The following is a 12,444-nucleotide window of genomic DNA, read 5'->3' on the forward strand; positions in this document are numbered from 1 at the left end:
GAGTCCATCAGAGGGACACCACAGGTTAGATGTTCTGGAGATAAAATCACACTGACATGGTTTGGACACGGACAGAGGAGGGGTGGAGAAGATCTGGGTAGGAGAATGTCGAGGTTGGAGCTGCCAGGCAGGAGGTCTGAAGGAAGACCAGAAAGGAGGTCCATGCATGGAGGGGGAGAGGGCAGGAGGTAGATGGTGTGAGAGGAGAGGGTGAGATGAAGTGAGGTGAGTGGAGATCCCTGAAGGTGCAGGTGAAGAGAAGGAAGAGGAGATGCTGTTCAAAAAAGGGCGGTGATGGTGGTTCCTCCACCCAGGTGCGGTCGCCGACATACGTCGACTTGTACCTTCAACTGCTGCTGAGCCGAAGGTCTCGCTTCTCCTCCCCAGTCCTGCGATGTCTGGGCATTCCGAGTCGGCTGGTCACCAACTTCTACTCCGCCCACGACAACAACGGGAACCTGAAGATCGACGTCCTCCTGGACGAGGACGGCAGGATGGACCGCAGCCGCACCAAGGACTCCATCTGGTACTCCGGCCGCCGGGTCTTCTCAGGACTCCCAGAGAACCTCCTCCGCCGTGGCGGCTCGGGGAGCTGGAGGTCGGCGTGTCTTCGAGGTGGAGTGAAATGTCGTGCGTGTCGTGGTCTGCAGGAACTACCACTGCTGGAACGAGTGCTTCATGGCCCGGCCCGACCTCCCCGCCGGCTTCGGAGGCTGGCAGGTGGTGGACGCCACGCCGCAGGAGACCAGCGACGGTAAACCCCGGAGAAGCTCTCCTCCGCGTGAGGACCAAAAACCCGTTTACGGGCGCAGGCGTCTTCAGGCTAACGATCCTGATCCTCCTCCTCCAAGGCCTGTACAGATGTGGACCGGCGTCCGTCCAGGCCATCAAACACGGCCAGATCTGTTTCCCCTTCGACGGGCCCTTTATCTTCTCGGAGGTGAGGGACCTTCTCCCGGGCTTGTCTCGGAGCCTCGAAGCACTCCCTGAGGCGGCTCCTTCTCTTCTTCTTCGACAGGTCAACAGCGACGTGGTCTTCTACTCCAGGGCCAAAGACGGCACCTTGGAGGTGGTCAAAGTAAACAGGAGCCACGTGGGCCGCAAGATCCTGACCAAAGCTCCCGGAGAGCTGACCCACCGAGACATCACCGGGCAGTACAAGTACGAAGAAGGTCGGCGCTTCTTTCGGCTCGTTCAAAAGATCCGATCCCCCGTTGACCTTCGCGATCCTGGTCGTCACTTTACCGGCGTTCCCGGGTCGAGGGAGTGGTTGGAACATTTCTGCCAAGGTTCTTTGCTCCTGCAGAATGTTCTACCAGGTCTTCTCGGCCCGGAGCGTACGAACACAACTTTATCACCGTCGTCCTCGTCTTCACCGGCACGAAGCCCGTCGTCCCTACTGACGGACGCGTGGTCCTTCCAGGCACCCCTGAGGAGCGAGCCGTGGTGGAGAAGGCCGTGGAGCTGGGCTGCCAGCGGGAGAAGACCACCATCCCCGCCGGGGACGTGGACGTGGTCCTGCCCGCCCTGGAGGTCAGCGTGGGCGCCGACTTCGATTTGAGCCTGGACTTTGTCAACAAAAGCAACCAGCAGCGCTCGGTGAAGGTCTACATCAGCGGGAGCGTGGTGTTCTACACCGGCGTCGCCGGCACCGAGTTCCTCTTCGATGACACCGTCGTCACCCTCGGACCCAAAATGGGTGAGTCGGCGTCAGACCTTTCCGGATTCTCCAGATCCCGAGGGTGAGACGTCCACGCCGCTCTGTGTCCCACAGCCCTGTCCGAGGTGGTGGAGGTGGAGGCCGAGAAGTACATGAAGCACCTGGTGGAGCAGGCCAACCTCCACTTCATCGTCACCGGGAAGGTCACGGAGACCAATCAGATCATCTCCGCCATGAAAGTGGTCAGCCTGCACACCCCCAAAATCTCCATCCAGGTCAGACCCGACGCCCGTCTCCACGGAGACCGAACAGATCCCTGAGATCGGCTCTGGAAAATGAAAGCCGTGTCAGCTAGAAAATCAGGTTTTTCGGTGGCGGCACCATCTGAAATCTGCCCAGGAGAAGGAAGCGAGCAGAACTTGGTGTTTTAGAGAAATCCTGTGGGATTTGCTCATTTTTTGCTCCATCAAATCTTGATGATTTTCAGGTTTCACACAGTTTGTCCAGGGTGATTTTCCAACGATTTGCATAATTATTACATATCTATCGATTCTGTCGGGTTTTCAGTTATTCTAGAATTCTTACATGTGCTTTTCTCCATTTTTTAAAAATCATTTTTGATATATTAGCATGTATTCGAGAGTGTGATTTAGATTTTTTTCTAAATCCATTCCTGCGGATTTTCAAGTCGTTTAGACAAAATGTGTAGGATTTTCCAGATTTTCTGGATTGCTTCTTTCAGATGTCCACGTGTACTGCAGTACTTCCCTTGTGATTTTCATTTTCTTCCAGATTGATCCTTGCAAATTTTCAAGTATTTCCAGAGCAATCCATGTCCATTTTGTAAAATGATTTATTTGTCTAGATCACATCTTGTACATTTTTCCAAAAGTATTCAAGAGAAATTTCATTTTTTTGCAGTTTTTATGTTGATTGATTCTTGAAGATTTTATGATTCTCTAGAATAATTGCCATTTTTTTCAGTTGTTTCTTTATAGATTCTTGCTGAAGAGCTGAAAAGGGAGGAGTGTTACATGGTTTTCAGGGAGGAGTTGAGAAAGGGTCTGGGTGGTCAGGGTGAGCTTCCAGATGATTGGACAACTACAGCTAGTGTTATCAGGGAGACAGGTAGAAGAGTACTTGGTGTGTCATCTGGAAGGAAAGTAGATAAGGAGACTTGGTGGTGGAATGAGGAAGTGCAGGAGTGTATACAGAGAAAGCGGTTAGCAAAGAAGAAGTGGGATACTGAGAGGACTGAAGAGAACAGACAGGAGTTCAGGGAGATGCGGCGAAAGGTAAAGATAGAGGTAGCAAAGGCAAAACAAAGGGCGCACAATGACTTGTATGCTCGGTTGGATAGTAAGGAGGGTGAGAATGATCTAAACAGGTTGGCGAAACAGAGAGATAAAGATGGAAAGGATGTACAACAGGTCCGAGTGATTAAGGATAGAGAGGGAAATGTATTGACAGATGCTAGAAGAGTGATGGGAAGATGGAAAGAGTACTTTGGAGAACTGATGAATGTGGAAAATGAAAGAGAGGCAAGGGTAGAAGAGGTGACTATTGTAGACCACAAAGAAGCACAAATTAGTAAAACGGAAGTGAGGAAGGCATTGAAGAGGATGAAGAGTGGAAAAGCAGTTGGTCCTGATGATATACCTGTGGAGGTGTGGAAGTGTCTAGGAGAGGCAGCGGTAGATTTTCTGACTAAATTATTCAACAGGATCTTAGATAAGATAAGATAAACGTTGTCGCAGCGTAACAGTTATAATGTCAAAAATAAATATGATTATGAATATAAATAGAGAGACAGTTAGAAGACAGAAGATGGCAAGACATCCGTGAATAAATAGACAGCAAGGAATAAAAGAAACCTAGTTAATTTATTGGAAATAGGCATTGTAGAATATTCTTGTGATTTTTTCCCCGCAATAATTCATAATTTTTACTGGTTTTCTTGGTATTCCAGAAAAAAAATCCCAAACACTTCCTCCAGAAGACCTGAAAAAAGAGCTTAGACAAATTTATTTTGATTTTTTGTGAAAAATTTTATCACAGGAATTTCTCTTGAATATGAAAAGAATGAGAAAATGTAATTTTCAAAACATTTCAAAAAAATGTCTGAAAGTCATTTGCGAATTATCCAAGAATACTCAAAATGGGTAGAATTCATCTACCATTTTGAGAGAAAAAACATTATTCACCAGGGAATTGTGAGAGGTCTATCAGAATAAAAAAAAGAAAATCAAAAACATTCTAATGTGAAAAAAATATGCCATTTTGCATAAAAAATCTTAGGATCTTGAAGAATTGGTCTAATTTTTTTAACATTATCACACTGGACTTTCTCTAGAAATCCTGAAAATATAAAAGAGGTGATCGAGAAAAATTGATGAAAATCAGAAGGGGATTATCATTTAATACTTGAAAATCAGAAAGACTGGTGAAAAGATTTTGAAAAAATAACTCTTGAATATAGAAAAATTTGAATATGTCATTTTGAAGACACCGAAAAAGGTTTTGCACAGGAATTACTCATGAATATGAAAAAATCTGAGAAAATATAATTTCGAGAAACCATAAAAAAAGTAAAAAAACTAAAAACAGTGGAATTATCTTAAAATTTCTTAGAATCTTAGAACATTGGTTGTTCTTATTCTAGAGCGCTCAAAAATCAAAAAGGATATATTGGGAAAAAAGTTGAAGAATTACACGTGTATGACCGTAAAATTTGACAAATTTGCATTAATTGCTCCAGAAAAATTTCTGATCACCAAAGCATGATGAAATCAGAATATCTGAAAATCACAAAAATGTCAATATTTTCGAAATAGACAAATCCCATAGGAATTCCTCTAGAACACCCAAAATTGTGCAAGAGGCGATCTGGAAAAGTGTCTGGAAATCATTTGAGAATTATCCTAGAATGCTCAAAATGGGTATTGAGGAAAACCGTTATTCCCTGACCGGGAATCGAATCCGAGCCGCGGCGGTGAGAGCGCCGAATCCGAACCACTAGACCACCAGGGAATCAACGGTGTGATCAAAATCGAAAAAAAAAAAAAAAGAGAAAATTAAGAAACATATTGATTTAGAAAAACACTGAAAAAAAAGTAAAAAATGGCAATTAGCTTAAAAGTTTTTAGATTCCTCAAGAATTGGTTGAGTTTTTTTTTCAATCCATCACTGAGGAGCTCCTCTAGAATAACCAAAAATGTCCAAGAGGCAATCTGGAAAAATTTTGAAAATCAGATGGGAATTATTCCAGAACGCTTAAAAATCATGAAGAATATATTGAGATAAACACTGAAAATTTACAAATGTCTAACTGTAAAATTTGACAAATTTGCAATTAATGCTCCAGAAAAATTTCTGATCACCAAAGCATGATGAAATCAGAATATCTGAAAATCACAAAAATGTCAATATTTTCGAAATAGACAAATCCCATAGGAATTTCTCTAGAACACCCAAAATTGTGCAAGAGGCAATCTGGAAAAGTGTCTGGAAATCATTTGAGAATTATCCTAGAATGCTCAACATGAGTATTGAGGAAAACCGTTATTCCCCAACCGGGAATCGAATCCGAGCCGCGGCGGTGAGAGCGCCGAATCCGAACCACTAGACCACCAGGGAATCAACGGTGTGATCAAAATCGAAAAAAAAAAAAAAAGAGAAAATTAAGAAACATATTGATTTAGAAAAACACTGAAAAAAAAGTAAAAAATGGCAATTAGCTTAAAAGTTTTTAGATTCCTCAAGAATTGGTTGAGTTTTTTTTTTCAATCCATCACTGAGGAGCTCCTCTAGAATAACCAAAAATGTCCAAGAGGCAATCTGGAAAAATTTTGAAAATCAGATGGGAATTATTCCAGAACGCTTAAAAATCATGAAGAATATATTGAGATAAACACTGAAAATTTACAAATGTCTAACTGTAAAATTTGACAAATTTGCAATTAATGCTCCAGAAAAATTTCTGATCACCAAAGCATGATGAAATCAGAATATCTGAAAATCACAAAAATGTCAATATTTTCGGAATAGACAAATCCCATAGGAATTTCTCTAGAACACCCAAAATTGTGCAAGAGGCAATCTGGAAAAGTGTCTGGAAATCATTTGAGAATTATCCTAGAATGCTCAACATGAGTATTGAGGAAAACCGTGATTCCCTGACCGGGAATCGAACCCGGGCCGCGGCTGTGAGAGCGCCGAATCCTAACCACTAGACCACCAGGGAATCAACAGTGTGATTAAAATCGAAAAAAAAAAAAAAAAGAGAAAATTAAGAAACATATTGATTTAGAAAAACACTGAAAAAAAAGTAAAATATGGCAATTAGCTTAAAAGTTTTTAGATTCCTCAAGAATTGGTTGAGTTTTTTTTTCAATCCATCACTGAGGAGCTCCTCTAGAATAGCCAAAAATGTCCAAGAGGCAATCTGGAAAATTTTGAAAATCAGATGGGAATTATTCCAGAACGCTTAAAAATCATGAAGAATATATTGAGATAAACACTGAAAATTTACACATGTCTAACTGTAAAATTTGACAAATTTGCAATTATTGCTCCAGAAAAATTTCTGATCACCAAAGCATGATGAAATCAGAATATCTGAAAATCACAAAAATGTCAATATTTTCGGAATAGACAAATCCCATAGGAATTCCTCTAGAACACCCAAAATTGTGCAAGAGGCGATCTGGAAAAGTGTCTGGAAATCATTTGAGAATTATCCTAGAATGCTCAAAATGGGTATTGAGGAAAAACATTATTCCCTGACCGGGAATCGAACCCGGGCCGCGGCGGTGAGAGCGCCGAATCCTAACCACTAGACCACCAGGGAATCAACAGTGTGATCAAAATCGAAAAAAAAAAAAAAAAGAGAAAATTAAGAAACATATTGATTTAGAAAAACACTGAAAAAAAAGTAAAAAATGGCAATTAGCTTAAAAGTTTTTAGATTTCTCAAGAATTGGTTGAGTTTTTTTTTCAATCCATCACTGAGGAGCTCCTCTAGAATACCCAAAAATGTCCAAGAGGCAATCTGGAAAATTTTTGAAAATCAGATGGGAATTATTCCAGAACGCATAAAAATCATGAAGAATATATTGAGATAAACACTGAAAATTTACACATGTCTAACTGTAAAATTTGACAAATTTGCAATTATTGCTCCAGAAAAATTTCTGATCACCAAAGCATGATGAAATCAGAATATCTGAAAATCACAAAAATGTCAATATTTTCGGAATAGACAAATCCCATAGGAATTCCTCTAGAACACCCAAAATTGTGCAAGAGGCGATCTGGAAAAGTGTCTGGAAATCATTTGAGAATTATCCTAGAATGCTCAAAATGGGTATTGAGGAAAAACATTATTCCCTGACCGGGAATCGAACCCGGGCCGCGGCGGTGAGAGCGCCGAATCCTAACCACTAGACCACCAGGGAATCAACAGTGTGATCAAAATCGAAAAAAAAAAAAAAAAAGAAAATTAAGAAACATATTGATTTAGAAAAACACTGAAAAAAAAGTAAAAAATGGCAATTAGCTTAAAAGTTTTTAGATTTCTCAAGAATTGGTTGGGTTTTTTTTTCAATCCATCACTGAGGAGCTCCTCTAGAATACCCAAAAATGTCCAAGAGGCAATCTGGAAAAATTTTGAAAATCAGATGGGAATTATTCCAGAACGCATAAAAATCATGAAGAATATATTGAGATAAACACTGAAAATTTACACATGTCTAACTGTAAAATTTGACAAATTTGCAATTATTGCTCCAGAAAAATTTCTGATCACCAAAGCATGATGAAATCAGAATATCTGAAAATCACAAAAATGTCAATATTTTCGGAATAGACAAATCCCATAGGAATTCCTCTAGAACACCCAAAATTGTGCAAGAGGCGATCTGGAAAAGTGTCTGGAAATCATTTGAGAATTATCCTAGAATGCTCAAAATGGGTATTGAGGAAAAACATTATTCCCTGACCGGGAATCGAACCCGGGCCGCGGCGGTGAGAGCGCCGAATCCTAACCACTAGACCACCAGGGAATCAACAGTGTGATCAAAATCGAAAAAAAAAAAAAAAAGAGAAAATTAAGAAACATATTGATTTAGAAAAACACTGAAAAAAAAGTAAAAAATGGCAATTAGCTTAAAAGTTTTTAGATTTCTCAAGAATTGGTTGAGTTTTTTTTTCAATCCATCACTGAGGAGCTCCTCTAGAATGCCCAAAAATGTCCAAGAGGCAATCTGGAAAATTTTTGAAAATCAGATGGGAATTATTCCAGAACGCATAAAAATCATGAAGAATATATTGAGATAAACACTGAAAATTTACACATGTCTAACTGTAAAATTTGACAAATTTGCAATTATTGCTCCAGAAAAATTTCTGATCACCAAAGCATGATGAAATCAGAATATCTGAAAATCACAAAAATGTCAATATTTTCGGAATAGACAAATCCCATAGGAATTCCTCTAGAACACCCAAAATTGTGCAAGAGGCGATCTGGAAAAGTGTCTGGAAATCATTTGAGAATTATCCTAGAATGCTCAAAATGGGTATTGAGGAAAAACATTATTCCCTGACCGGGAATCGAACCCGGGCCGCGGCGGTGAGAGCGCCGAATCCTAACCACTAGACCACCAGGGAATCAACAGTGTGATCAAAATCGAAAAAAAAAAAAAAAAGAGAAAATTAAGAAACATATTGATTTAGAAAAACACTGAAAAAAAAGTAAAATATGGCAATTAGCTTAAAAGTTTTTAGATTTCTCAAGAATTGGTTGAGTTTTTTTTTCAATCCATCACTGAGGAGCTCCTCTAGAATACCCAAAAATGTCCAAGAGGCAATCTGGAAAAAATTTGAAAATCAGATGGGAATTATTCCAGAACGCATAAAAATCATGAAGAATATATTGAGATAAACACTGAAAATTTACACATGTCTAACTGTAAAATTTGACAAATTTGCAATTATTGCTCCAGAAAAATTTCTGATCACCAAAGCATGATGAAATCAGAATATCTGAAAATCACAAAAATGTCAATATTTTCGGAATAGACAAATCCCATAGGAATTCCTCTAGAACACCCAAAATTGTGCAAGAGGCGATCTGGAAAAGTGTCTGGAAATCATTTGAGAATTATCCTAGAATGCTCAAAATGGGTATTGAGGAAAAACATTATTCCCTGACCGGGAATCGTACCCGGGCCGCGGCGGTGAGAGCGCCGAATCCTAACCACTAGACCACCAGGGAATCAACAGTGTGATCAAAATCGAAAAAAAAAAAAAAAAGAGAAAATTAAGAAACATATTGATTTAGAAAAACACTGAAAAAAAAGTAAAAAATGGCAATTAGCTTAAAAGTTTTTAGATTTCTCAAGAATTGGTTGAGTTTTTTTTTCAATCCATCACTGAGGAGCTCCTCTAGAATACCCAAAAATGTCCAAGAGGCAATCTGGAAAATTTTTGAAAATCAGATGGGAATTATTCCAGAACGCATAAAAATCATGAAGAATATATTGAGATAAACACTGAAAATTTACACATGTCTAACTGTAAAATTTGACAAATTTGCAATTATTGCTCCAGAAAAATTTCTGATCACCAAAGCATGATGAAATCAGAATATCTGAAAATCACAAAAATGTCCAGAACGACATGTGCAAGAGGCGATCTGGAAAAGTGTCTGGAAATCATTTGAGAATTATCCTAGAATGCTCAAAATGGGTATTGAGGAAAAACATTATTCCCTGACCGGGAATCGAACCCGGGCCGCGGCGGTGAGAGCGCCGAATCCTAACCACTAGACCACCAGGGAATCAACAGTGTGATCAAAATCGAAAAAAAAAAAAAAAAAAAGAGAAAATTAAGAAACATATTGATTTAGAAAAACACTGAAAAAAAAGTAAAATATGGCAATTAGCTTAAAAGTTTTTAGATTCCTCAAGAATTGGTTGAGTTTTTTTTTCAATCCATCACTGAGGAGCTCCTCTAGAATACCCAAAAATGTCCAAGAGGCAATCTGGAAAAATTTTGAAAATCAGATGGGAATTATTCCAGAACGCTTAAAAATCATGAAGAATATATTGAGATAAACACTGAAAATTTACACATGTCTAACTGTAAAATTTGACAAATTTGCAATTATTGCTCCAGAAAAATTTCTGATCACCAAAGCATGATGAAATCAGAATATCTGAAAATCACAAAAATGTCAATATTTTCGGAATAGACAAATCCCATAGGAATTTCTCTAGAACACCCAAAATTGTGCAAGAGGCGATCTGGAAAAGTGTCTGGAAATCATTTGAGAATTATCCGAGAATGCTCAAAATGGGTATTGAGGAAAAACATTATTCCCTGACCGGGAATCGAACCCGGGCCGCGGCGGTGAGAGCGCCGAATCCTAACCACTAGACCACCAGGGAATCAACAGTGTGATCAGGATCGAAAAAAAAAAAAAAAAAAGAGAAAATCAAGAAACATATTGATTTCAAAAAACACTGAAAAAAAAGTAAAAAATGGCAATTAGCTTAGAAGTTTTTAGATTTCTCAAGAATTGGTTGAGTTTTTTTTTCAATCCATCACTGAGGAGCTCCTCTAGAATACCCAAAAATGTCCAAGAGGCAATCTGGAAAATTTTTGAAAATCAGATGGGAATTATTCCAGAACGCATAAAAATCATGAAGAATATATTGAGATAAACACTGAAAATTTACACATGTCTAACTGTAAAATTTGACAAATTTGCAATTATTGCTCCAGAAAAATTTCTGATCACCAAAGCATGATGAAATCAGAATATCTGAAAATCACAAAAATGTCAATATTTTCGGAATAGACAAATCCCATAGGAATTTCTCTAGAACACCCAAAATTGTGCAAGAGGCGATCTGGAAAAGTGTCTGGAAATCATTTGAGAATTATCCGAGAATGCTCAAAATGGGTATTGAGGAAAAACATTATTCCCTGACCGGGAATCGAACCCGGGCCGCGGCGGTGAGAGCGCCGAATCCTAACCACTAGACCACCAGGGAATCAACAGTGTGATAAGGATCGAAAAAAAAAAAAAAAAAAGAGAAAATCAAGAAACATATTGATTTCAAAAAACACTGAAAAAAAAGTAAAAAATGGCAATTAGCTTAGAAGTTTTTAGATTTCTCAAGAATTGGTTGAGTTTTTTTTTCAATCCATCACTGAGGAGCTCCTCTAGAATACCCAAAAATGTCCAAGAGGCAATCTGGAAAATTTTTGAAAATCAGATGGGAATTATTCCAGAACGCATAAAAATCATGAAGAATATATTGAGATAAACACTGAAAATTTACACATGTCTAACTGTAAAATTTGACAAATTTGCAATTATTGCTCCAGAAAAATTTCTGATCACCAAAGCATGATGAAATCAGAATATCTGAAAATCACAAAAATGTCAATATTTTCGGAATAGACAAATCCCATAGGAATTCCTCTAGAACACCCAAAATTGTGCAAGAGGCGATCTGGAAAAGTGTCTGGAAATCATTTGAGAATTATCCTAGAATGCTCAAAATGGGTATCGAGGAAAAACATTATTCCCTGACCGGGAATCGAACCCGGGCCGCGGCGGTGAGAGCGCCGAATCCTAACCACTAGACCACCAGGGAATCAACGGTGTGATCAGGATCGAAAAAAAAAAAAAAAAAAAGAGAAAATCAAGAAACATATTGATTTAAAATAACACTGAAAAAAAAGTAAAAAATGGCAATTAGCTTAAAAGTTTTTAGATTTCTCAAGAATTGGTTGATTTTTTTTTCAATCCATCACTGAGGAGCTCCTCTAGAATACCCAAAAATGTCCAAGAGGCAATCTGGAAAATTTTTGAAAATCAGATGGGAATTATTCCAGAACGCATAAAAATCATGAAGAATATATTGAGATAAACACTGAAAATTTACACATGTCTAACTGTAAAATTTGACAAATTTGCAATTATTGCTCCAGAAAAATTTCTGATCACCAAAGCATGATGAAATCAGAATATCTGAAAATCACAAAAATGTCCAGAACGACATGTGCAAGAGGCGATCTGGAAAAGTGTCTGGAAATCATTTGAGAATTATCCTAGAATGCTCAAAATGGGTATCGAGGAAAAACATTATTCCCTGACCGGGAATCGAACCCGGGCCGCGGCGGTGAGAGCGCCGTATCCTAACCACTAGACCACCAGGGAATCAACAGTGTGATCAAAATCGAAAAAAAAAAAAAAAAAAAGAGAAAATTAAGAAACATATTGATTTAGAAAAACACTGAAAAAAAAGTAAAATATGGCAATTAGCTTAAAAGGTTTTAGATTCCTCAAGAATTGGTTGAGTTTTTTTTTCAATCCATCACTGAGGAGCTCCTCTAGAATACCCAAAAATGTCCAAGAGGCAATCTGGAAAAATTTTGAAAATCAGATGGGAATTATTCCAGAACGCTTAAAAATCATGAAGAATATATTGAGATAAACACTGAAAATTTACACATGTCTAACTGTAAAATTTGACAAATTTGCAATTATTGCTCCAGAAAAATTTCTGATCACCAAAGCATGATGAAATCAGAATATCTGAAAATCACAAAAATGTCAATATTTTCGGAATAGACAAATCCCATAGGAATTTCTCTAGAACACCCAAAATTGTGCAAGAGGCGATCTGGAAAAGTGTCTGGAAATCATTTGAGAATTATCCGAGAATGCTCAAAATGGGTATTGAGGAAAAACATTATTCCCTGACCGG

At 38.7% G+C, this 12,444-nt stretch overlaps 1 protein-coding gene and 9 non-coding genes across 10 annotated transcripts in view; 1 reads left to right on the forward strand and 9 right to left on the reverse strand.

Annotated features, from left to right (window-relative positions):
• f13a1b (coagulation factor XIII, A1 polypeptide b) overlaps nucleotides 1–12,444 on the forward strand; it is a 42,138-nt gene that overhangs the window by 4,954 nt on the left and 24,740 nt on the right. The window contains exons 8-13 of the mRNA XM_086165503.1: nucleotides 388–526; nucleotides 651–754; nucleotides 852–940; nucleotides 1,019–1,172; nucleotides 1,424–1,699; nucleotides 1,775–1,935. Coding sequence (XP_086021629.1) covers nucleotides 388–526; nucleotides 651–754; nucleotides 852–940; nucleotides 1,019–1,172; nucleotides 1,424–1,699; nucleotides 1,775–1,935 — 923 coding nt within the window. The remainder of the gene's footprint in view (nucleotides 1–387; nucleotides 527–650; nucleotides 755–851; nucleotides 941–1,018; nucleotides 1,173–1,423; nucleotides 1,700–1,774; nucleotides 1,936–12,444) is intronic.
• On the reverse strand, nucleotides 6,438–6,509 carry trnae-cuc (transfer RNA glutamic acid (anticodon CUC)). Its single transcript has one exon. It is a non-coding gene; the product is annotated as a tRNA-Glu (tRNA).
• On the reverse strand, nucleotides 7,045–7,116 carry trnae-cuc (transfer RNA glutamic acid (anticodon CUC)). The gene has a single exon. It is a non-coding gene; the product is annotated as a tRNA-Glu (tRNA).
• On the reverse strand, nucleotides 7,651–7,722 carry trnae-cuc (transfer RNA glutamic acid (anticodon CUC)). Its single transcript has one exon. It is a non-coding gene; the product is annotated as a tRNA-Glu (tRNA).
• trnae-cuc (transfer RNA glutamic acid (anticodon CUC)) lies at nucleotides 8,258–8,329 on the reverse strand. Its single transcript has one exon. It is a non-coding gene; the product is annotated as a tRNA-Glu (tRNA).
• Nucleotides 9,429–9,500, reverse strand: trnae-cuc (transfer RNA glutamic acid (anticodon CUC)). Its single transcript has one exon. It is a non-coding gene; the product is annotated as a tRNA-Glu (tRNA).
• Nucleotides 10,039–10,110, reverse strand: trnae-cuc (transfer RNA glutamic acid (anticodon CUC)). The gene has a single exon. It is a non-coding gene; the product is annotated as a tRNA-Glu (tRNA).
• On the reverse strand, nucleotides 10,648–10,719 carry trnae-cuc (transfer RNA glutamic acid (anticodon CUC)). The gene has a single exon. It is a non-coding gene; the product is annotated as a tRNA-Glu (tRNA).
• On the reverse strand, nucleotides 11,257–11,328 carry trnae-cuc (transfer RNA glutamic acid (anticodon CUC)). Its single transcript has one exon. It is a non-coding gene; the product is annotated as a tRNA-Glu (tRNA).
• Nucleotides 11,823–11,894, reverse strand: trnae-cuc (transfer RNA glutamic acid (anticodon CUC)). The gene has a single exon. It is a non-coding gene; the product is annotated as a tRNA-Glu (tRNA).

This window comes from Fistularia commersonii, chromosome 19, assembly GCF_037954325.1.
Source record: "Fistularia commersonii isolate RoL2024-O1a breed Wild chromosome 19, RoL_Fcom_v1.0, whole genome shotgun sequence".
Classification (NCBI taxonomy): domain Eukaryota; kingdom Metazoa; phylum Chordata; class Actinopteri; order Syngnathiformes; family Fistulariidae; genus Fistularia; species Fistularia commersonii.